The sequence below is a fragment of the Oncorhynchus gorbuscha genome, linkage group LG09 (assembly GCF_021184085.1).
Source record: "Oncorhynchus gorbuscha isolate QuinsamMale2020 ecotype Even-year linkage group LG09, OgorEven_v1.0, whole genome shotgun sequence".
Lineage (NCBI taxonomy): Eukaryota > Metazoa > Chordata > Actinopteri > Salmoniformes > Salmonidae > Oncorhynchus > Oncorhynchus gorbuscha.
The window spans coordinates 75,358,670-75,384,020 of NC_060181.1; the positions used below are offsets into that span (position 1 = coordinate 75,358,670).

The window sequence follows — 25,351 nt, forward strand, 5'->3', positions numbered from 1 at the left end:
GAGACCTGGCAGTGTGGTGTCAGGACAACAACATCTCCCTCAATGTGAGCAAGACAAATGAGCTGATTGTGTATTAAAGAAAATGGCAGGCTGAACAGGCCCCCGTTAGTATCGACGGGGCTATATTGGAGCGGGTCGAGAGTTTCAAGTTCCCTGGTGTCCACATCACCAACGAACTATTGTGGTCCAAACACACCAAGACAGTCATGAAGAGGGCATGGCAAAACCTTTTCCCCCTCAGGATACTGAAAAGATTTGGCAGGGGTCACCATATCCTCAAAAAGTTCTACAGCTGCACCATCGAGAGTATGCTGACCGGTTAAATCATCACCTGGTATGGCAACTGCTCGGCATCTGACCATAAGGTGCTACAGAGGGAAGTGCGTACGGCCCAGTAGATAACTGGGGCCGAGCTTCCTGCCATCCAGGACCTATATACTAGGCAGTGTCAGAGGAAATCCCCCAAAATTGGGTCACCCGTCATAGACTGTTTTCTCTGCTACCACATGGCAAGGACCAAAAGGCTCCTTAATAGCTTCTACCCCCAAGCCATAAAACTGCTGAACAATTAATCAAATGGCCACCAGACTATTTATGGCTACCAGACCCCCCCCATTTGTTAAGAAAAGTGCTGCTACTCGCTGTTTATTATCTTTGCATAATCACTTCACCCCTAACTACATGTACAAATGACCTCAACTAATCTGCACCCCCTCACATTGACTCTGTACCAGTACCCCCTGTATATAGCCTCATTATTTTATTTTATTGTTACGTTTTATTATTTTTTACTTTAGTTTATTTGGTAAATATTTTCTTAATTCTTTTTTGAATTGCACTGTTGGCTAAGGGCTTGTAAGTAAGCATTTCACGGTAAGGTCTACAGTTGTTGTATTCAGTGCATGTGACAAATAAAGTTTGATTTGATCTGATGAGAGGAGGAGTGAAGGAATACAACGATATAAGTGATCATTCATGCAGTTTGTATGTGGCTGCGATGAAAGTGAACTGTGTTTGCGTGTATACAGGGGTGTATTCATTCCGCCGATTCTGCTAACGATTTTGAAATAGAAGCAACCATAACGAAACGGGGATAAACTTACCTGAATTTGTCCAGTAGAAACTCTTGTTTCCAACTGTTAGACTAATGAATACACCATAGATCAGCTATATGCTGGCAAGAGTGTGCAAGGCGGTATTGAATGTGTCAATGTCTGTCATCTTGATTACTCAAATTTCTATCAACCTACGTTGTAAACTTCCATTCATAGGCTAAGTTGTAGCTAGCAACCTCATGATGTGGGCATAGGGAAAATTTGATTATCATGTAGTACCTATCGATGTTATGTTAACCTGGGTGAATGGAATATGAATGACAGTCATCCAGTATACTGTAATAGAAATAACACCATGCTCATGATCATCCTCCCACATCTTAAATGGCAACACCGCCACTGCTTTGTTCATATTTCACAGGTTATGTCGGAGTTCCGTTGCTACGTTCAAAACAACTGGGAACTCGGAAAAATACGAAATCAAATCATGACGTCAGTGATCTTCAGATCGGAAATTCGGAGCTCTAGAAAGAGGCCCAAGTTCCCGAGTTGGATGACCGTTCCAAATGATTTTCCCAGTCGGAGCTTGTTTTTTCCCAGAGTTTCCAGTTGTTTTGAGCGCACTGAATTCGGAAGTCGAAAATGTCTGAATTCCCAGATCCGAGTTTCCAGTTGTTTTGAACGTGGCATTTGTCCTATGTCTGTCATTCTGGTTGTGCGTAATATGGGCGCGCGCGCCCCAGGGCACAGCGAAATAGGCTACGTGGCCTGCGCTCCACGCTTTGGAGTCAGAACGTTGGATAAGAGAAAATTATTGTTCCATGTATGCATGGTGTTGAAATATCATGAATAATCATTAAGTCTGAATAAGACTTAATGGGATGTGGAAATTGCCTTTTACATTGTAGTACCAGGTTATTGGTTGTAATTGCCAATTGGGTAATTGTATGGTCCTGGGGGCCACGAGCTTATTTTACCTGTTTGCCTCATTCGATTTGGTTTTTCAATGGGAGGTTACAGTCTTGCTCTCTACTTAGATAGATCAGGTTAAGCCTGATACGGAGGCTATTTATTTGGGTCTATTGGCTCTGTATATTTGGTAAATCTACGTGTATATTTTGTATTGTAAAGTGGGTGGTTCGAGCCCTGAATGTTGATTGGCTGACATATATATCAGACCGTATACCACAGGTATGACCATTTTTACTGCTCTAATTACATTGGCAACTCGTTTGTAATAGCAACATGGCCAATATACCATGGCTAAGGGCTGTGTCCAGGCACTCCACGTTGCGTCTTAATTTAATTTAACCTTTATTTAACTAGGCAAGTCAGTTAAGAACAAATTCTTATTTTCGATGACGGCCTAGGAACAGTGGGTTAACTGCCTGTTCAGGGGCAGAACGACAGATTTGTACCTTGTCAGCTCGGGGATTTGAACATGCAACCTTCCGGTTACTAGTCCAACGCTCTAACCACTAGGCTAACCACCCTGCCGCCCCAATTATGTATGGTTCCCCTAATTAAGAACAGACCTTGTATTTTGGCCATATAGCACACCCCCTCGTCGGGCCTTATTGCTTAATTAAATATAACCCGCGTTCACCATTGGATCACCAAGACCTGTAAATAAATATACACTGAGCAACCTGCCTTGTCTTCTGCTGATTTCATGCCCTTACAACTGCCACAAGGTTCCTATTTTACATAACATAGGCAAATCAAAATGTGTTGTAGACAAAATAATGAAAAGGGTAGCCTCAGTAAATAGACGACAATGATTTGTAGTTGAACAAGTTGTTGCATGTATAGATTTTTTTTTTTACTTGACTTGAGACCTGACTTAAACTTGTGACTGGGCTCTTAGAATGCACGACTTGACTTGAGTTTTGACCCGTTCTACTTGGGACTCGACTTGAGACCTTGTCACTTGAAATTTGCGTGTGACTCGAATAATAGTGACTTGGTGCCACCTCTGATTTATACTATATTTTTATAAAACATTTGTAAATTCCAGTGGGATCAAATATTCTGGTCCACGTATAGTTACAACCTTACCAATAGGCTAATAAATCAAATTGACCAAATTCACCATAAAATAATTTCACACTTGCACAATGTTATTCAGAGTGTATTATCCATCACCGCTGTAGTTGCTCTTCATTGATCGAAGTGAGGTTTCTCGTGCGTTGTATTTCCTGTAACCTGTCTGTGACTCCACTGTTAGCAACTTCACGTGTCCTGAAGATCCTCATCAAAGGTTCTGCCGCTATGTCTGAGAAAACAGAGGTTGATTTAACCGGAGCTAAGCAAAACACCGGTGTATGGCTAGTAAAGGTATGTTGCCTAAAATCTAATTAAACGGTAAGTCATATCCATACACATATTGGTCACACCTGACGGTTTTGTTGAGGAATAGCCTAGCGTTTGGCTAGCTAAATTAAAACCTCCGGTCTCTTTTTAACTTTTGTTTGACCTAATCAGGTTCCCAAGTACTTGGCCCAGCAGTGGGCCAAAGCATCGGGAAAAGGAGAAATTGGAAAGCTCAAGATTGTAAAGTAAACACTGACCATTAACTACAACTCAACATCTGTTCATTACTGAAAACATGTGACTGCTTTTCAGAGGGGTTCAACACTACCAGACATAGAAATGTTGACTTTTGCAGTGGACTTCATGCTGAATTTTGTAGTTGGTGATGCTAGCTATAAATGGTCCGAAATTCAGTAACATGGTTCTTCAGGAATCAGCTGTCTAATGAGACAATTAGTGTAGCCTATGTTGTAGTTAACTGAAAGTAAATGTATTTCCCCCCCTCATAGGAAACAAGGAAAAGCAGATGTAAGTATGTTACTTGTTGCCACAAGGTGTCACTGTAAACCCATACACTGTTCCTTGTCCTCAGTAATACCTCAAACTTTTGGAAGCGTTCAAGAAAACAGTAGCTGTATTATTAGAACATAATTTTCATTATTGGAAGTCATGTTTATAGATTCATAGACTATGATTAGTTGAATCAGAGGTTTAACTGCTTGGTTTGAACAAAAGCCTGCATCCATGCTGGGATGTTAGCGGATCCAAAGGTCTGTGGTGTTTCCTTTAGGTGTCGTTCACCCTGAATGAGGACCTAACCAGCCTGTCTGCCCTGGGAGAGAAGTCCGTGTCTGTACGAGCTCCCCGGGACCACCCATTCACCATGCATAGTGTGGGGGGGCAGACCCTGGCTGTGTACACTGAAACCTCTGCAGGTAAGACTACTGCCCTACTCTGCTCTAGTACTGGTAAAACACCATGGAGATATGTTTCATTTTGAGTTGACGGTATATGGTGCCTTTTGAGTTGGTGAATCATAAATATTCAAGAGATGACTCCTTGAGATTAATCAGATTAGATTTGGGTCGTCATTCTCAAGCAATGGAGAGATTCATCATCAAGACTTCTCGTTTGGCCTATTGCAGTTCACTTGTCTTAAAAGCTGTAGCTGAAATGTCGACAAACTATTTTATACTCCTGTTTTTGCCTTGCTCTATTGTAGACAGAGTTATTACGATTACTCTAATGCACTGACTTATTCATGTTTTAACCCTTTAAAATGTTATATAAAACAATTCTCATCAAATAGATATACCCAACTTTATTTTAAACAGCCTACTGTGGAGACACAGGAGAGGTGTGCATCTTTGGTTTATAGTTAATCCATGAGGTTCTCTTTGATCATTGGATTAAATAATATAGAACAAAGATAAATTGATTAAGATCACTTTGTTGGTCAAACTGACATTTGACTTCTACTTTTAACCCCTGAAAGACACAGATCCATGTTTTTGTAAAGGTGCAGGGGGCTGCCACACTGTGCTCCCATTATTGGGCTGTTGTTGTGTGGGGTTTGCTCAAGGGCACAGCAACAGGTATATAGGACTTGATATCAGCAACCCTTCCGCCTGCCAACTTACTTCCCAACAGATATTTCCCGTCAGACCTGGGATTGGAACTGGCAGCCTTTCGGTTGCTGGCTCGCCTCTCTAATTGCTAGGCCACCTGCTGCGCTCATGAGACATAGGCTTGTGGTGCACCAATGCGTTGCGGCTACAACGGCCTTCATCAGGGTGACAAAGAATAGTGGAAAAACAGGTGTGTATATACCAACTCACACCAAACCTTGACTGGTACTATGTAAAAAGGTGCATTTCTACGTTTTGTCGAAGAATAAAAAATTACGTTAAGTTCTACCCAATGACATCATCAAAAGTGAAAATGTTTTTTTTAATATACTGAATCCTACCTTGTGATGTCACAGAGAAACATAGAAACACACCATTTTCACAGTGCGTTCAGAAAGTATTCAGACCCCTTACATTACACTCTTCTAAAATGTATTTAAAAAATAAAATACAAATCCTCAGCAATCTACTCAGAATACCCCATAATGACAAAACGAAAATGGTTGTTTACATTTTTTTTGCAAATAAAAAACGGAAATACCTTATTTACATAAGTATTCAGACCCTTTGCTATGAGATTATAAATTGAGCTCAAGTGCATCCTGTTTCCATTGATCATCCTTGAGATGTTTCTACAACTTGATTGGCATCCACCTGTGGTAAATTCAATTGATTGGACATGATTTGGAAAGGCACACACCTGTCTATATAAGGTCCCACAGTTGACTGTGCATGTCTGAGCAAAACCAAGCCAGGAGGTCAAAGGAATTGTCCGTAGAGCTCTGAGACAGGATTGTGTCAGGTCACAGATCTGGGGAAGAGTACCAAAACATTTCTGCAGCATTGAAGGCCCACAAGAACACAGTAGTCTCCATCATTCTAAATGGAAGAAGTTTGGAACCACCAAGACTCTTCCTAGAGCTGACCAAACTGAGCAATTGGGGGGGGGGCCTTGGTCAGGGAGGCGACCAAGAACCCGATGGTCCCTCTGGCAGAGCTCTACATTTCCTCTGTGGAAATGGGAGAACCTTCCAGAAGGACAACCATCTCTGCAGCGCTCCACCAATCATGTCTTTATGGTAGAGTGGCCAGACACAAGCCACTCCTCAATAAAAGGAAGATGACAGCCCGCTTTCATTTTGCCAAAAGGCACCCAAAGACTCTCAGACCATGAGAAACAGTATTCTCTGGTCTGATGAAACCAAGATGAAACTATTTTGCCTGAATGCCAAGCGTCATGTCTGGAGGAAACCTGGCACCATCCCTATTGTAATGTAAGGTGGTGGAAGCATCATGCTGTGGGGATGTTTTTCAGGGACTGGGAGATTAGTCAGGATCGAGGCAAAGTACAGAGAGATGCATGATGAAAACCTGCTCCAGAGTGCACCTCAGACTGGGATGAAGGTTCAACTTCCAACAGGACAACGACCCTAAGCACACAGCCAAAAGAATGCAGGAGTGGCTTCGGGACAAGTCTCTGAATATCCTTGAGTGGCCCAGCTAGAGCCCGGACTTGAACCCGATCAAACATCACTGGAGAGACCTGAAAATAACTGTGCAGCAATGCTCCCCATCCAACCTGACAGAGCTTGAGAAGACCTGCAGAGAAAAATTTTGCTTGGGTTTTTAAGGCCTGTGGGTGTGTTTTGAGAAGACTTTCTCTTTCCAGAGATTTTGCTTTGGTGAGAGACTGGTTTAGCTTTCTTGGTTTGTATCCCTGTTGCTGAGACCTAGAATACATTTTCACAGCTTTTTCATCAAAATCCTCCTTCCTGTCAAAAATACGGCGTTGCGGAGTGAAAACTGTCCACCCTGAGGATATTGTGGCCCGTACGTTTCCTGTAAATGGTGATGTGGAGTGAGCCATTCTGAGTTAAGATTTTCAAATCCAGAAAACTCGCCTTCAAATTCTCATTGAGGGAATTGACAGATTTTGAATTCTAACAATTAGCTTTCTAATTCACCTGTATATGCTAAAGGGTCTGTGTACATTCCATCAAGGGCATAGTGGAACAGTAGGCAGGCAGTTATTCAGTCAGCTGACTCTGTGTGAACATTTCCTGCTGATTATTCCTGGCAACACTTGCCTCCTTTGTGAGAGAGCAGAGCAAAAGGTGACCGTCTCTCTGAGAAACAATGACTTTTCCTGCCTGAACAATACGCTGCTGCCACTTCTGGCAGGATGATGTCCATCTGGACCTGGGCTGGTAGCTTTCACACCAGCCTTGGCACATCCACCCAGCTTCTCAGCCCATCAGACACTGCATATTTGTTCTATTCCAGCAGCAGCCCTTGCTTGATGAATTGAATGAGGCACTTTTTGATCTTTGTAGTTAATATAATTGTGTTGACTGCAGAATTTTTGGTGAATGGGGCTAGGTAAGACCTATTCCTAGAATACTGTAGGCTACTGTACACAACAGGCACGGTGATGAATCCGGTCCAAAATGAAAACATGAAACTTTAGGCTTGAAATGGTATCACTTTATCAGGGAATTTCCACCTAAAGAAAAGCTCGACTGTCAGGGAGAATAGAAAAATCACAAAACAATACATTTAGCAGTGTTAATTTTGTTTGAGCAAAAGAACGCAGCATTATCCAAGGAAAAATGCATAGTATTGCAGGAAACTAACTTTAAAACTGCCACATTTCCTCAGCTACATGGCAAAATGTATAGAATTGTAGGACATTTGCTTTAAAACTGCTAAATATAATCTCAGCTCCATGGAGAAAGGTGTATAATTGCAGGAAATTAGCTTAAGATTTTTCTATAGTGCCAAGATGGCTGCCTCTAAAATGTAACCTCTCTGATGGCCCAAACATGCTCACTGCCTCGGATTCAGGCTGCTACATTTCTTACAAGCTGCATCTGATCCTACGAGAGATGGAGGCAGCGAAGACAGACAAACCGACGACGAACATGACAGCGGGGAATTTTGCTCAAAGCAATTAGATGCACTCAGGAGACAGCCTGGATTTGTGTACTGTATATCAGCATCACTCATCCACTCCACAACAGGTGGGCTCTTTCTGCTGTGTGTAATGCAGTATGATTATCTACAGACAGAGTCAAAGGGGTCTTCGCTATTACTGTAGACACGCAGTCAGCAGAGTACAGAGTGTTATTAAAAAATTATCTGTCTCTCTCTCTACAGGGAGAATCTCTATGCTCTGCTCACCAGACCTGGCTGCTCTGTTTACCGTAGCTTCTGAAACTACTGGAACATTAGATGGAATTAGTTTCACCCCTGACCAGTTGCAATTAAAAACTTACTGAGAGAACCACAACCTGTAGGAGTGGGAGAGAGAGGGGGAGAGAAAGATAAAAAAGAGCTGGTTGGTTGGGGGGGTGAGAGAAAGAGAGCAAGAGGGAGGGAATGGCTTTCTAACAGTACTTGCAGCTGAGCCTATTCACTGCCAGCTTCTGTAGCCTGTTGCTAAGCAACCTCTTAATCAATACCTGCTGCATGCCAGAGCTGTGCTGAAAGCAGAAAAAATAAAAGACTTAGACATAAAATTACATGAACCAACTACTACTGACATTCCACGCATGGCTTCTGTAGGAATGACATCATTAATGGACGCAATTAGCGCTGTCTGCGTTGATATACACTGAGTGTACAAAACATTAGGAACAACTTCCTAATCTTGAATTGCATCCTCTTTTTCCCTTAGAACAGCCTCAGGCATCAAAAGCATTCCACAGGGATGCTGGACCATGCTGACTACAATGCTTCCCATAGTTGTGTCAAGTTGGCTGGATGTCTTTTAGGTGGTGGACCATTCTTGATACAAACGGGAAACTGTCGAGTGAAAAACCCAGCAGCGTTGCAGTTCTTGACACACTCAAACCGGTGCGCCTTGCACCTACTACCTACCATACCCCGTTCAAAGGGAGGACTTAAATCTTTTGTCTTACCCATTCACCCTCTGAAAATCACACACGCAATCCATGTCTCAGAAATCCTTCTTCAACTTGTCTGTCCATTCATCTACACTGATTTGAAGTGGATTTAACATTTGACATCAATAAGGGATCATAGCTTTCACGTAGATTCACCTGGTCAGTCTGTCATATAAAGAGCATGTACAGTACATCCACCTATGGTATACCAAATCAAATTGTATTTGTCACATGCACCAAATACAACAGGTGTAGACCTTACAGTGAAATGCTTACTTAGGAGCCCCTAACTAACAACGCAGTTAAAAAGAAAATACGACTAAGAAATAAAAGTAACAAGTAATTAAAGAGCAGCAGTAAAATAACAATAACGAGACTATATACAGGGGGGTACCGGTATAGAGTCAATGTGCGGGGTTACCAGTTAGTCAAAGTAATGGAGGTCATTTGTACATGTAGGTAGAGATAAGTGACTATGCATAGACGATCAAATCAAATGTATTTATATAGCCCTTCGTACATCAGCTGATATCTCAAAGTGCTGTACAGAAACCCAGCCTAAAACCCCAAACAGCAAGCAATGCAGGTGTAGAAGCACGGTGGCTAGGAAAAACTCCCTAGAAAGGCCAAAACCTAGGAAGAAACCTAGAGAGGAACCAGGCTATGTGGGGTGGCCAGTCCTCTTCTGGCTGTGCCGGGTGGAGATTATAACAGAACATGGCCAAGACGTTCAAATGTTCATAAATGACCAGCATGGTCAAATAATAATAAGGCAGAACAGTTGAAACTGGAGCAGCAGCATGGCCAGGTGGATTGGGGACAGCAAGGAGTCATCATTTCAGGTAGTCCTGGGGCATGGTCCTAGGGCTCAGGTCCTCCGAGAGAGAGAAAGAAAGAGAGAAGGAGAGAATTAGAGAACTCACACTTAGATTCACACAGGACACCGAATAGGACAGGAGAAGTACTCCAGATATAACAAACTGACCCTAGCCCCCCGACACAAACTACTGCAGCATAAATACTGGAGGCTGAGACTGGAGGGGTCAGGAGACACTGTGGCCCCATCCGAGGACACCCCCGGACAGGGCCAAACAGGAAAGATAGAACCCCACCCACTTTGCCAAAGCACAGCCCCCACACCACTAGAGGGATATCTTCATGATAACAGAGTAGCAGCGGTGTAAAGGGGGGGGGGGGTAGGGCAATGCAAATAGTCTGGGTAGCCATTTATTTAGATCTTTAGAAGCCTATTGGACCTAGACTTGGCGCTCCGGTACCGCTTTCCGTGCGGTAGCAGAGAGAACAGTCTATGACTAGGGTGGCTGGAGTCTTTGGCAATTTTTAGGGCCTTCCTCTGACACCACATGGTATAGAGGTCCTGGATGGCAGGAAGCTTGGCCCCAGTCTTGCGGTCGGAGGCCGCTCAGTTCCATACCAGGCAGTGATGCAACCAGTCAGGATGCTCTCAGTGGTGCAGCTGTAGAACCTTTTGAGGATCTGAGGACCCATGCCAAGTCTCCTGAAGGGGAATAGGCTTTGTCATGCCCTCTTCACGACTGTCTTGGTGTGCCTGGACCATAGTAATTTGTTGGGGATGTGGACACCAAGGAACTTGAAGCTCTCAACCTGCTCCACTACAGCGTCGTCGATGAGAATGGGGGTATGCTCGGCCCTCTTTTTCCTGTAGTCCACAATCATCTCTTTTTTCTTGATCACGTTGAGGGAGAGGTTGTTGTCCTGGCACGACACGGCCAGGTCTCTGACCTTCTTCCTATAGGCTGTCTCGTCGTTGTCGGTTGTCGTTGATCAGGCCTGTCAACGACAGACGTAATGATGGTGTTGTAGTTGTGCCTGGCCATGCAGTCATGAGTGAACAGGGAGTACAGGCATGGACTGAGCACGCACCCCCGAGGGGCCTCTGTGTTGAGGTTCAACGTGGCGGATGTGTTGTTTCCTACCCTTACCACCTGGGGGCGGCCCGTCAGTAATCCAGGATCCAGTTGCGGAGGGCGGTCTTTACTCCCAGGGTCCTTAGCTTATTGATGAGCTTTGAGGGCACTATGGTGTCGAACGCTGAGCTGTAGTCAATGAATAGCATTCTCACATAGGTGTTCATTTTGTCCAGGTGGGAAAGGGCGGTCCTGAGTGCAATAGAGATTGTGGATCTGTTAGGGCGGTATGCAAATTGGAGTGGGTCTAGGGTTTCTGGGATAATGGTGTTGATGTGAGCCATGACCAGCCTTTCAAAGCACTTCATGGCTACAAATGTGAGTGCTACGGGTTGATAGTCATTTCGGCAGGTTACCTTAATGTTCTTGGGCACAAAGACTATGGTGGTATTAGACTTGGGCAGGGAGAGGTTGAAAATGTCAGTGAAGACACTTGCCAGTTGGTCAGTGCATGTTCACAGTATACGTCCTGTAATCTGTCTGGCCCTGCGGCCTTGTGAATGTTGACCTGTTTAAAGGTCTTACTCACATCGGCTGCGGCGAGCTTGATCACACAGTCTTCCTGGAACAACTGGTGCTCTCATGCATGTTTGTGTTATTTGCCTCGAAGTGAGCATAGAAGTAGTTTGGCTTGTTTGACAGGCTCGTGTCACTGGGAAGCTCTCGGCTGTGCTTCCCTTTTGTAGTCTGTAATGGTTTGCAAGCCCTGCCACATCCGACGAGCGTCGGAGCCGGTGTAGTACGATTAGATCTTAGTCCTGTATTGACGCTTTGCCTGTTTGATGGTTTGTCGGGGGAGGCATAGCAGGATTTCTTAAAAGCTTCCGGGTGAGAGTCCCACTCCTTGAGAGCGGCAGCTCTAGGCTTTAGCTCAGTGCCGCTGCTGCCTGTAATCCATGGCTTCTGGTTGGGGTACATTCGTACGGTCACTGTGGGGACAACGTCATCGATGCAGTTATTGGTGAAGCCAATGACTGATGGGGTGTGCTCTTCAATGCCATCGGAGGAATCCCAGAACATGTTCCAGTCTGTGCTAGCAAAACAGTCCAGTAGCTTTGCATCTGCTTCATCTGACCACTTTTTTATTGATCTAGTCACTGGTGCCCCCTGCTTTATTTTTTGCGTGTAACCAGGAACCAGTAGGATAGAATTATGGTCAGATTTGCCAAATGGAGGGCGAGGAGAGCTTTGTATACTCTGTGTGTGGAGTTATAGGTGGTCCAGAGTTTTTTTTCCTCTTTTTCCACATGCTGTTACATTACAGCCTGATTCTAAAGTTGATTAAATTGTTTTAAAAAACATCCTCATCAATCTACACTCACTACCCAATAATGACAAACTGAAAACAGATTTTAGAAAATGTATTTCAAATAAAAAATACCTTATTTATATAAGTATTCAGACCCTTTGCTATGATACTTGAAATTGAGCTCAGGTGCATCCTATTTTCATTGATCATTCTTGATGTTTCTACAACTTGATTGGAGTTCACTTGTGGTTATTTCAATTTATTGGACAGGATTTGGAAAGGCACACACCTGTCAATATAAGGTCCCACATTTGACTACATGTCAGAGCAAAAACTCAGCCATGAGGTTGAAGGAGGTGTCCGTAGAGCTCCGAGACAGGATTGTGTCGAGGCACAGATTTGGGGAAAGGTACCAAAAAATGTCTGCAGCATGGAATGTCCCCTAGAACACAATGGCCTCCATCATTCTTAAATGGAATAAGTTTGGAACCACCAAGACTCTTCCTAGAGCTGGCCGCCCGGCCAAACTGTGCAATCGGGGGAGAAGGGCCTAGGTCAGGGAGGTGACCAAGAACCCAATGGTCACTCTGACAGAGCTTCAGAGTTCCTCTGTGGAGGTGGGAGAACCTTTCATCAGGACAAGCATCTCTGCAGCACATGACCGCCTGCTTTGAGTTTGTCATTAGGCACCTAAAGGACACAGACCATGAAAAACAAGATTCTCCGGTCTGATGAAACCAAGATTAAACTCTTTGGCCTGAATGCCAAGTGTCACGTCTGGAGGAAACCTGGCACCATCCCTACGGTGAAGCATGGTGGTGGCATCATCATGCTGTGGGGATGTTTTTCAGCGGCAGGGACTGGGAGATTAGTCAGGATCGAGAGAAAAGATGAATGGAGCACAGTACAGAGAGGTCCTTGATGAAAACCTGCTCCAGAGTGCTCAGGACCTCAGACTGTGGCGAAGCTTCACCTTCCAACAGGACAACGACCCTAAGCACACAGCCAAGACAATGTAGGAGTGGCATCGGGACGAGTCTCTGAATATCCTTGAGTGGCCCTGACTTGAACCCGATCTAACATCTCTGGAGAGACCTGAAAATAGCTGTGCAACGACGCTCCCAATTCAACCTGACAGGGCTTGAGAGGATCTACAGAGAAGACTGGGAGAAACTCCACAAATACAGGTGTGCCAAGCTTGTAGTGTTATACCCAAGCAGACTCTTAAGATGTTATCGCTGCCAAAGGTGCAACAAAGTACTGAGTAACGGGTCTGAATACATTTTGTAACATTTCTAAAAACCTGATTTTGCGTTATTATGAGGTACTGTGTGTAGATAGAGGGGGGAAAAAAATGGTAAATCAATCAACATTTTGCAAAAATGTGCCTGAGTACTTTCCGAATGCACCGTACATAGCGTATATTCCTACACTAAGGGAATTTGTCCAATTAGCTTACTTCTTCAAATTGGGGGACTAGATACATAGTGCTTTATTTCTAAATGGTAAAACAGATATGTATAAACATACCCTCAAATAAAAAACGGAAATTCTGTACTGTCACCTATTATGAACAGTTACTTCTAAAATATGAAATGCTTTGTAGAGACACATTTTAAAATGTAGCTTTACTGTCCAAATACATGTGGAGGGGAGTGTATGTACTACATAGATAATGTACAAGTGTGTGTATATATTGGGCCTGTGTAGAACATAAAAATATTCTTTAGAATGTACAGATTCTTTCGAATATCGAGGTTTCTAGGTTATTTAGTGCTTACTGAAGGCTGGTGATTTATTTGAGAGAGACCGCAGCATGTGGCTCAGCTCCTTAACAAAGTGATTGATTCGGCTGTGTTCGTCTTTTTCTCTGCCTTTCTCTTCATCTGCCTTTCTTTCTCTGCCATTCATATGGCTCCTCTCTCCCCTTGCCTTTTTCTCTCTCCCTTTCTCTCCTCTCTCTCTTTCTCTATGCCTCCCTCTCTCGGGCTCTTCCCCCTCACCCCCCTCTCTGCCTCTTCCTCCTCTACCCTCTTTCTGCCTCTCTCCCTTCTCTCTGCCCCCTCTTTCTCCCTGCCTCTTCCTCCTCTCATCCTTTTCTCTGCCTCTTCTCCCTCTACCCTCTCTCTTTCTCTTTCCCCTCTAGCCCTCTTTCCCCTCTAGCCCTCTTTCCCCTCTAGCCCTCTTTCCCCTCTAGCCTTGGCCTCTTGTCAGTCTAGGTTGGCTGTAGTTGATCCGTCCATTAGAATCATTCCAGGGGTAAAAGGATAGTTAAGAATGTTAGTTGTTTCCCTTAGTTACGCATAGACATGGAGACACCTAATGCCATAAGGAACAAGCTGTGTGAGTGTATATTAGAGGGAAGAAAGTCAGTGTGGAGACAAACAGTGAATATTAATCTGAATATTAATGAGTTAATTGGTTGCCTCTGTTTTTTAATAAGCTGTGTGCTCTCTTTGTTTCTGTATTTTCCGCTCTGTTGTTCTCTTGTTCTGTATTAATCCCCACCCCTCTTTCTCCCTGATCCCACTGCTTCTTCCTCTACCCCTCTTCCTCCATCTCTTTCTCACTCTCTCTGCCACCTGTGGCTGAGATGTTCACCAATCTGAGCTAACAGCTAATAGGCACAGTGGTACCTCATCAAATATGGATGGGCCTGCAATTAAAAAGCTCTTAGGTTTGATGTCCCCCTCGGCATACTGCTGGCTTTGGGAGCCTCGTGTTTTCTCCAATGCCAGGAGAGAGTGTGTGTGTGTGTGTGTGTGTGTGTGTGTGTGTGTGCATGGAGCTTGAGTCTGCTGTGGTGGATCAGAAGGGATGTGTTCAGTAGTATGAAACAGAGACAGTGTTCACTGTGTGTGTCATGAGTAGGGGGCTGTAGGTCTGAAGAAGGAGTGTGCTACAACAGATGGTTTCCAGGGGGTTTGAGACGCAGGCTAAGTCGAGGTGGGTTTATTATGTGGTCAACACTACTACAGCTACTGTACATAAAGCATAGACTGAGTTTGGTTATTTTAGTTCCTAATATTCTGTTCTCGCACTATCTGTTGCCTTGTGTCAGAAGGGTTCTGTCAGAGATGAATTACAAGGAGGTAAAACAATTAGCACTGGGAGGCAGGGGACTCTGTCCAAACTAAAGGAAACATGTCTGCTTAGTCAGAGGTGCACTGTATCATACTCTACCACCAGTACTCGGTACAAACATTTCATACTGACCCACTGCTCAACAACAACCCCTTTAGCAGAGTTTTGGGAAATAACTACACAATTAGTGATTCAATATGTTTAGTCTTGTTGTGGAATGTAGTATTGGCCTAAATGCATAGTGAAATAATTGATAGTACTACACATTTAAAAGGTTGAGATATGGATGTAAAAAGAGGTACACCTTGAGGGAAGAGAGCAGTGTTTATTGAACTGCCTTCCGGACCCACTTCTTAAAATATCACTAGTCTCCATGGTCTGGGGAGCATAAATTCTAGAGGCCCTGGGATGAAGACACCTGCACAACTGTCAATCACTAACCTCACTCACCAGTGATCACTTCCTATATGAAATGTTGGCTTATAACATTGGGCTCCCGAGTGGCGCAGCGGTCTAAAGCACTGCATCTCAGGCGTCATTACAGTCCCTCGTTCGAGTCCAGGCTGTATCATGTCCGGCTGTGATTGGGAGTCCCATAGGGCGGTGCACAATTGGCCCAGCGTCATCCAGGTTTGGCCGGGTTTGGCCGTCATTGTAAATAAGAATTTGTTCTTAACTGACTTGCCCGGTTAAATAAAGGTTAAATAAAAAATAATGTTAAAAAAAAGATAAATGTAGTGAAATGGGAAAAGAGATTTAATATAGGAATTCAGATTTGGTTATGATCCTTTCAGGTATGTTATTACATTACAGATGTAGGATCTTAATTTGAGCCAGTTTGCTACAGCAGGAAAATAATCCTTCAGAAACAGGAAATGTGAATTATTATATGGATTATAAATCATTTACATTTTTGTACGAGTTGATACATTTTTTGTTAAGGATAAATCAAGTCTGAAATTTCAAAGTGGAAATTATAAACTTCAGAAGCTTTTAAGCCTCAAATACACTGCATGTTTTACTTTTCCTGAATGAAAGAAGGTTCTGCAGCGGTGATTAAGATCCTAAATCTGTACGTCAAAACACTGCATGTTTGGTTTGAGGTGACTGCTCTGGGATGTTGGGCACGGATGCATGTTCCAGTACACTAAGCTGACTTTCTAAGTTGCTAACTCTGTTACAGTTCTACGTCTGATACATTAGTTCCCAGTCTATTCTATTAAAGCGCTATGGTCAGCTCTGTCTGCCTTAATCAACTGTCATAATGTTGATGCAATTAAATATGATATACAAGTCCCTTTGTACTGTATATAAAAGAGTAGACACAAATGCCAGCATGACTTGTGGAAAATATTAGATAATATAATCATGCCGATATTCATGACTTTTATTTTGTGTGAAACAAAACATTCACATTTCTAAAAGAACACACATTGTCACATACTCACTCACAGCACTTACTCACTCACAGCACTTACAATCACAATGTTGGTGTCTGATTTGAAAATCTTCACTGCACATGCATCATGCTAGATTTGAACCTTTGGGTCTAGTCAGGCAAGTTGCTGCAATTAAACAATAGTTTTTTTTGTCCAATGATCAGCAACAGTCAGTCAGAGGTATAGTGTTCAACTGTACCTCTCACCTCAGAATCCAGAGAAAGGCTTGGTCACACAACTCCACTCAAAACAAAGCAACCGAAAACACACACTGTAATACTTCACGGTGCACTAAGGCTGGTTTGAAGGGGAAGCAGCCTAGATGGAAAAAGCAGCTTATGTATGTTTAATTCAGTAGGGCACTGGTCCTCTGAGAGGTTGTGTTCTGTCCTGCAGCAGTGAGGGTGGATGCTCTCTCTCTCTTGACTCTTCGGTTGGACTCCAGACAAAGTGCAGAGAAATGACTGTCCTGCGTCAGTTTCAATCTAGGGTCTTGAGGTCAATCTGGAATCAGACACCTTTCTCCTTCCCTCATCCCTTCGTCTCCCTCTTGTTTCCCTCACTACCTACTGTACCCGCCCCCCTCTCTCCCAGTCGTCCCCTCTCTATCCACCTCCCTGTTCATTCCCTTTCTGATCCTGCTCCCCCAGCTTTCCCTCTTCCCTGCCTCTCCCCACCCTCTCTTACTTGACAAAGTGCAGAGCCTCTGCGGCCACCACAGATCCCTTGCTGCTGTCCAGAGAGCTGATTAGAGAGAAGCCAGCCTTCAGGGCCAGCATCACCGTCTCTAGCTTCAGACACTCCAGTGTACACAGGAAGGTACTGTCCTGTTTCAGCACCAGCCTGGAGCCAGGGTCCGACTTGATGAAGTGGCGGAACTGGATCACGTTGGACGACACCTCAAACTCCTCCGGGAAGCCGTCCAGCCGGCTCTTTGAGATCTGAACCAGGCGCCCTTTGATCTTGTCGATGAAGGAGGGGTCGCTGCAGTACACCTTGAAGCCCTGCGACCTCTCGTCAGTCACCTCCAGGAAGGCGGGCTCCCGTTGCGCCGCCCGCATCCCCTCCCACTCTGAAATGGCCTCCACCAATCCGCTGAGGCGGTAGAACTCTGCTTCTCCTCTCAGAAGGCCCACCTCTCGGAAGTCGTCGGGCAGCTGCAGGTCTCCGGTCCGCAGGAAGTTGAGAATGTGTCTGAACACAGGGCCGTCGCGGTCGATGAAGGGGTTGCCCATGGAGTCAGTGTGCTGGATAGGCTTCCTGCCGCTGGCCAGCTCCTCCAACACTGACCCCTGGTGGCGGCTGAGGGTGGTGCGGTGTGCAGCATAGAGAAAGCCCCCCACGTTGAGAGTGATGGTGCCTGAGGAGGGCTTCTTGATGCTCTTGCTGGGCTGCAGCAGGTCTGGGTTGATCTGTCTCAGTTCACTGTCCATCCTTCTGAGGTTCCATTCCATGCCGCTCCCGCTCAACAACCGCACACTCTTTTTGTCTGTGTGTGTGTCCTCAGAATAAGTGTGTAGCGTGCAGTAACAAAGTGTGTGTGTGTGTTAGCGTATGGGAGCATCACAGAGGTACTGGCATAGAGAGGAGTGCAGAGCGCACTGGTAACAGAATGAGTCTGCCTCTATTTGTCTCTCTCCTCCCTCTTACATCCCTCCCTCACTCTCTCGCTCTCTCTCTCTGTGTTGGAGGAAGAGAGGGGGCCAGTGCCATCCTCCATCATAGGGTGGGAGGAGAGAGTGTGTGTGCTTTAGAGAGAGAGAAAACAACAGAGTAGAACGAGTGGCAGGTGCACTCCTTGCCCCTCTCTCATCCTCTCTAAATCTCCCTGTCTTTTCTCTTTCCCCTCTCTCTCCTTCCTCTCATCCCCCTCTCTTTTTCTATTTCTCTCCATCTTCCCTTATCCCACCTCTCACCCAGCCCCCCTCTCTCTTTCTTCCAACTCTCTCTACTCCTCTCTCTCCCTGTCTTCATAATTAGCCCTCTCCTCTCGCTGATGAAAAGGTTCCTCAGCTGTGCTTCTGCACATGAGAGCAAAGGAGGCCCTGAACACACACGCTTTATATACGCTTGCAGATACACACCAACCTCCTACCAACACACACACACACACACACACACACACACACACACACACACACACACACACACACACACACACGACGTTGTCCTGGATGGGAACTTGGATAACAAACCTCTCTCCCCAACCCCTAGACTGAGAGGAGGTGGCAGTATCTCTGTTATAGAGACTTACTGCAGTCAGATATATGTTAGACTATGTTTACAGCTTTGTTCAGGGTGGCATTACTGGTAGCATGGTGGGCACATTCGCTGGCAGTGTGATGCAGAGATTGGGATGGGCAGATGGCCTGATTTCTCTCTCCAAGATTGCGTACAGTTGGTTAAGATCTCCCTATGTGTTTTTGTGGGAACAGCCCAATTACTGGTGAATGCAGGCAGGGTCTTTGATTTGTCCACATCTTCCTTGTATCCAGTTGACTGGAAGGTAATTGGGTCCGAACAGAGTGTCATGTCTCTGTCACTATGCCAACAGTCTCTGTTACTGCTCTATAAGGAAGACCGATGCTTGTTTGTTATTATGGTCATAGACTTGTGTTAGCCTCCAGAGCATGGAGCAAGGGACTTAATCAGTAATGTACACTATATATATCAAAAGTATGTGGATTTGCCTATTTCAGCCACAATAATTGGCAGGGTTGCACATTTTGGGGAATATTCAGAGGTGGAAATATTCAGAGGTGGAAATTAACGAGAATATATAGGAATTAACGGAAATAATGCAAAATAATATTAATACCATTTAAATAATGTTTTTTGCATTTGATATATTTCCCATATCATATGGAGACGAACCTAAACCTTTTACCTTATCATAAGTAGACATAATTGCCAATTATTAAATCTTTCCAATATAAATACATTTAGAGAAACAATTTAGTTACGAATTGAACTTTAATTAAAGTAGTTGACTCTTCACATGGGATGATTTCACTGAACAACAAAATAAAGGAAATATTGAATGATCCCCAATGATTCATCGCATTTCCCAAAAACTTTTTCAACATAACCGAAAGGTTGCAAGTTCGAATCCCCAAGCTGACAAGGTACAAATCTGTCGTTCTGCCCCTGAACAGGCAGTTAACCCACTGTTCCTAGACAGTCATTGAAAATAAGAATTTGTTCTTAACTGACTTGCCTAGTAAAGGTCAAATAAAGGTAAAATAAAAAAAATAAAACATCTGTAAAATGATAGTCTAGAAACTAAAGCTTTGGTTTTTTCCTCTCAGGCTTCCATGTCTTCTCCCTGGACCTCCTCAATGTCCACCTCTTGAACATCAGACTCTGAGGCCTCATCTTCACTGTCACTTAACAACCTTGTTGAGGATGGCTCATTGTCAGACTCAAAAAGCCTAGAATTTGCCCGGATGGCCACCATTTTTTCAACCCTTGTATTGGTCAGCCTGTTGTGTGCTTTGGTGTGCGTGTTCCCAAACAAGGACCAGTTACGCTCTGAGGCGGCTGATGTTGGTGGGATTTGGAGGATGATTGAGGCAACAGGGGAAAGAGCCTCAGATCCACAAAGTCCCTTCTACCAGGTGGCTGATAAGATATGTTGGGAAGACTGCCATATTGCATTTCCATCACAAAGCCCTTGCTTGGAAGTGTACATCGCCAGACTGCTAAGAACCTTGTCCTCATCCAGGCCAAGGTGGAGAGACATGGTAGTGATGACACCATAGGCCTTGTTGATCTCTGCACCAAACAGGATGCTCTTGCCAGCATACTTGGGGTTCAACATGTACGCTGGAGCGTGTATGCATCATCCAGGAGGATCATCTTGATGGGGCTGTCCATATCGGCAGACTGTGATATGGCCATTTCTTGAGAGACTCCTTCCCCTCCAGGAGGCTGTCAAACATGATGACAACACCACCCCAACGGGTGTTGCTGGGCAGCTTCAATGTGGTGCTCTTATTCTTTTCACTTTGCTTGGTGAGGTAGATTGCTGCTATAACTTGATGACCCTTCACATACCTAACCATTTCCTTGGCTCTCTTGTAGTGTATCCATTGTTTTCAGCGCCATGATGTCCTTGAGGAGCAGAATCAGTGTATGAGCAGCACAGCCAATGGGTGTGATGATTGAGGGTAGGACTCCTTCACTTTAGACCAAGTAGCCTTCATGTTCGCAGCATTGTCTGTCACCAGTGCAAATACCTTCTGTGGTCCAAGGTCATTGATGACTGCCTTCAGTTCATCTGCAATGTAGAGACCGGTGTGTCTGTTGTCCCTTGTGTCTGTGCTCTTGTAGAATACTGGTTGAGGGGTGGAGATGATGTAGTTAATTATTATCTGCCCACAAACATTCAACCACCCATCAGAGATGATTGCAATACAGTCTGCTTTCTCTAGGATTTGCTTGACCTTCACTTGAACTCTGTTGAACTCTGCATCCAGCATATGAGTAGATAAAGCATGTCTGGTTGGAGGGGTGTATGCTGGGCGAAGAACATTCAGAAATCTCTTCCAATACATATTGCCTGTGAGCATCAGAGGTGAACCAGTTGCATACACAGCTCGAGCAAGACATTCATTAGCATTTCTCTGACTACGTTCCTCTATTGAGTCAAAAATACTTCTGATTCCAGGAGGACCATGAGCTGTTGCTATCGATAAGGTGTCTGATTCATCATTTTCACCTCAAATAAAAGTAGAGGGACTTTTGTCAGATGTTGCTTGTAAGCTCTGAGGGAACTTTATGCATTTGGCCAGATGATACTGCATTCTTCACATATGATTTGGCACAGTATTTGCAGATGTACACAGCTTTTCCTTCTGCATTAGCTGCATTGAAATGTCTCCACATATCAGATGGTGCCTGTTGCATTTTCCTATAAAGATTCAAATATTTTTTGTAAAAAATAAATAAAAATACAATTCCATGTACATATGAATAGATAATCAGTTAGATTAAAATAAAACATGTATGGAAATAGGTGAATTAATACTCCTCAGTTAGCAGGCTCAATCAAGCAAGCTAAAACACACCTGGTAGCAAAAACTAACTAGCAGAAATTGTTAACAAGTTAGAAATTATTTAAACACACTTTGCTGTAGGCTACTATTTACTAGTTAACAAAAAATCATGTATGTCCTATAAAATATATTCACCCCACCCAGTATTGTAATCAAACTTACCAGAAAGCATATAGTCCTTGGCACAGACAGTGTGGTAGTGTGGGCTCAATAGCATCTCATTAGTGTGCAAGAGCTTGAGAATCAACTCTACATGTGATGGAAGAATGCACTGTACATGCAGAGAGTTGCAATTTCATTGAATTGGGGATTGTTTAACCAAAATATGCCACAAGACCTAGAATTGCCTGATGTGTATCCCATAAAAAAGGTTCACTGTTAGCTTTTAACTTTTTGGATGAATTTAAACAAAATTCCCCAAATTCCCGTGCTTAACTTCCCATGGAAAATTGCCGGAAATATTCAGGAAATTTACCAGAAAGTTTCCGACCCTTTGCAACCCTACCCATTGGTGACAGGTGTATAAAATTGAGCACACTGCCATGCGATCTCCACAGACAAACATTGGCAGTAGAATGGCCTTATTGAAGAGCTCAGTGACTTTTAACGTTGCACTGTCATAGGATGCAACCTTTCCAACAAGTCAGTTTCTCAAATTTCTGCTCTGCTAGAGCTGCCCCGGTCAACTGTAAGTGCTCTTATTGTGGAGTGGAAATGTCTCGGAGCGACAACACACAAGCCTAAGATCACCATGCGCAATGCCAAGCTTCGGCTGGAGTGGTGTAAAGCTATCCGCCATTCGACTCTGGCGCAGTGGATAGAGTTCTCTGGAGCGATGAATCACGCTTCACCATCTGGCAGTCCTGCGAACTAAATGGGTTTGGCGGAAGCCAGGAGAACACTACCTGCCCCAATGCATAGTGCCAACTTGAGAGTTTGGTGGAGGAGAAATATAGGTCTGGGGTTGTTTTTCATGGTTAGGGCTAGGCCCCTTAGCTCCAGTGAAGGGAAATCTTAACGCTACAGCATGCAATGACATTCTAGACGTTTCTGTGCTTCCAACTCTGTGGCAACAGTTTGGGGAAGGCCCTTCCTGTTTCAGCATGACAATGCCCTGTGCACAAAGCAAGGTCTATACAGAAATGGTTTGTCAAGATCTGTGTGGAAGAGCTTCACTGGCCTGCACAGAGCTCTGACCTCAACCCAATCGAACACCTTTTGGGATGAATTTGAATGCAGACTGTGAGCCAGGCCTAATCGCCCAACGTCAGTGCCTGACCTCACTAATGCTCTTGTGGCTGAATGGAAGCAAGTGCCTGACCTCACTAATGCTCTTGTGGCTGAATGGAAGCAAGTCCCCGCAGCAATGTTCCAACATCTAGTGGAAAGCCTTCCCAGAAGAATGGATGCTGTTATAGCAGCAAAGGGGGACCAACGCCATATTAATTCCCATGATTTTGGATGTTCAACGAGCAGGTGTCCACATACTGTATTACACACTACATGATAAGAGCGTCTGCTAAATGACTTAAATGTAAATGTAAATGACCAAAAGTAAGTACAATGTTTCTTTCTACATGGGCTGACTGACTGTGGCAAACTGCCTGGACAATGTATACTCATGTCACTCATGGTATCTAAGAGTGTAGGGGGGGGGGGGGGGTGTTTATTGACAGTTTGGTCCCTGAGGAAAGGGAGAGCGAGAAACCGGGAGTGCGTGTGTCCTGCAGGTGATGGGCTGTCAGTCAGACAGTGATGTTACTGGAACCCCTCTTCTCTCTTCCTTCATCTATCACACACACACACTCTACCTTGGGGGCAGAAGTCTAATTGAAGTGAATAGTGACATCAATGTGTGTGTGTGTGTGTGTGTGTGTGTGTGTGTGTGTGTGTGTGTGTGTGTGTGTGTGTGTGTGTGTGTGTGTGTGTGTGTGTGTGTGTGTGTGTGTGTGTGTGTGTCTAACAAGGGGGATGTATTTTCTCTCAGTGTGAAGTCTGTTTTTGGGGGCTGTCTATAGTTATATATAAAGCTCTGGTGTGTGAATGCTGGTGTTCAAATTGAAATGAAACCAAGCAATCACCCCAGAATCCAGGTGTAGAGCATTCCCCACACACTCTCGACAGGGAGACAACCTATCCAATAGAATACCATTCTCTGCTGTCTACAGAAGTGGAGGCACAACTTCCATTCACTCAACCCCTTAAATAGATGTACCTGTGGACAATCAGTGTGGCAGTCTGACAAACCTTTCCATTCAGTTAATTGTGTGTGTGTATTAATCGATAACGGTGACATTTTCGACTTAAACTAGTTGAAGAAAGATTTAGCTCAGAGTATCAGAATCAACCAATAGGAAGCATTATGCAAAAAAACATTTACATTTTAATTGGGAGGTTCCGAGTTGTCTATGAGCGTATGATCCCAGAGTGATGGCTCACCACGGTGACGTCTGTGACACATCGGCGATCAACGAGGCGGCTCGACCGTATCGTGGTGCTTTTTAATCATGATGTGATTAATGGAATCATCCCCGCATTAGAATTGCAAACGAGGCAGTGGAACAGTGGGTGGGTGGGTGGGTGGGTGGGTGGGTGGGTGGGTGGGTGGGTGGATGACCTGCGCTCCTTCCCAGCTCTATCACACCATCATTACCTGAGATAATTGTTCAACATCATGTTGGTATCTATTTGATTTATTTTTAATGAGAGCAGTAATGAGCGCAGTAATGGGGATTTCCATCAGTAAAATCACTGTCTCTATTCATTAAAGATGTTGAGTTATTCATAATGCTGCTGGCCAAGTCAGAGCTGTAACGTTATATCACAAACTGCAGTGAAGCTGGCATAGCAACAGTAGCCTTGAGGAACATAGATGGTGTGTGTGTGGCAGAGGTGGTTAGGTAACCTTGCCTGAGACCTGTAGACTTGCATAAGGCTCCCTAAGCTAATGACTGGCCTTTAGCTCAGCAGGCTAACATGGTTTAGGGCTGTACAGACAACCCAGGTTCAAACCCAATTAGTCACATTTGTTCTCTATGTCAAAACACTTTGGTGTTGGTTATATTTGGGCAAATATCTCCACTAACGGTGCTGAAAATATCCTCCGGTGAGTTTTCTACAGGTAATGAAGTAAATGAATAACCCCTCACAACAGATTGTTGATAAAGATGTATTCTCTCTCCCTTCTGAATGCCCTACCAGGAGAGATGAGTGGAAAAAGTATTACGTATCCTCATCATATCTTCATCATATCTAAGTGTCCCCCCCCACATGGGAAGTCATTTATAGATCTGGTGGTCACAGGGAGATGGCTTTGGGCATGCAGTCAGCTTACATCTCCTCCACTATTGAGACATGTTTGGCTGCTTTTCCAAGGCTGTGTTGTGCCATCATTAATGAGCAGGTTCATAAGGTGTTTGTTTTTGACGTAAGGTTAGAGACTACCGTGGTGGTCTGAAAGATTCCTGTACGCAGGCTGATAGTAGTAGTCGATCTAGTCAACAGGTTTCCTCTCAGGTTCTCACTCTCCTTTCTTTCTTTCTCTCTCCTCTGTCTCTCTTTTTTTTTTACAGGCTTTGTCGCTGTTCTGTCCCCTCAAGGATGAGTACTGCAATTTACGAACACATTCCTCCTCCCATAGCCACTTTTCTATCTGAGGGTTTTTGGTAGTCT

General features: G+C 44.3%; 2 protein-coding genes across 3 annotated transcripts in view; one reads left to right on the top strand and one right to left on the bottom strand.

Annotated features, from left to right (window-relative positions):
- The first annotated feature begins 2,060 nt into the window (after positions 1–2,060).
- The window catches only part of gtf2f2b (general transcription factor IIF, polypeptide 2b), a 33,952-nt gene continuing 10,661 nt past the window's right edge, over positions 2,061–25,351 (top strand). The window contains exons 1-5 of one of the 2 annotated variants that reach the window (XM_046361112.1): positions 2,061–2,246; positions 3,283–3,392; positions 3,540–3,613; positions 3,878–3,896; positions 4,159–4,303. In XM_046361112.1, coding sequence (XP_046217068.1) covers positions 3,327–3,392; positions 3,540–3,613; positions 3,878–3,896; positions 4,159–4,303 — 304 coding nt within the window. In that variant the 5' untranslated portion in view covers positions 2,061–2,246; positions 3,283–3,326. Of the gene's footprint in view, positions 2,247–2,709; positions 2,750–3,282; positions 3,393–3,539; positions 3,614–3,877; positions 3,897–4,158; positions 4,304–25,351 lie in introns of those variants that run through there. The other variant, XM_046361111.1, reaches the window with a different exon arrangement.
- On the bottom strand, positions 16,555–18,218 carry kctd4 (potassium channel tetramerization domain containing 4). Its single transcript, XM_046361113.1, has one exon. It carries the CDS (start codon positions 18,074–18,076, stop codon positions 17,306–17,308), a length of 771 nt encoding a protein of 256 aa, XP_046217069.1. The 5' UTR covers positions 18,077–18,218; the 3' UTR covers positions 16,555–17,305.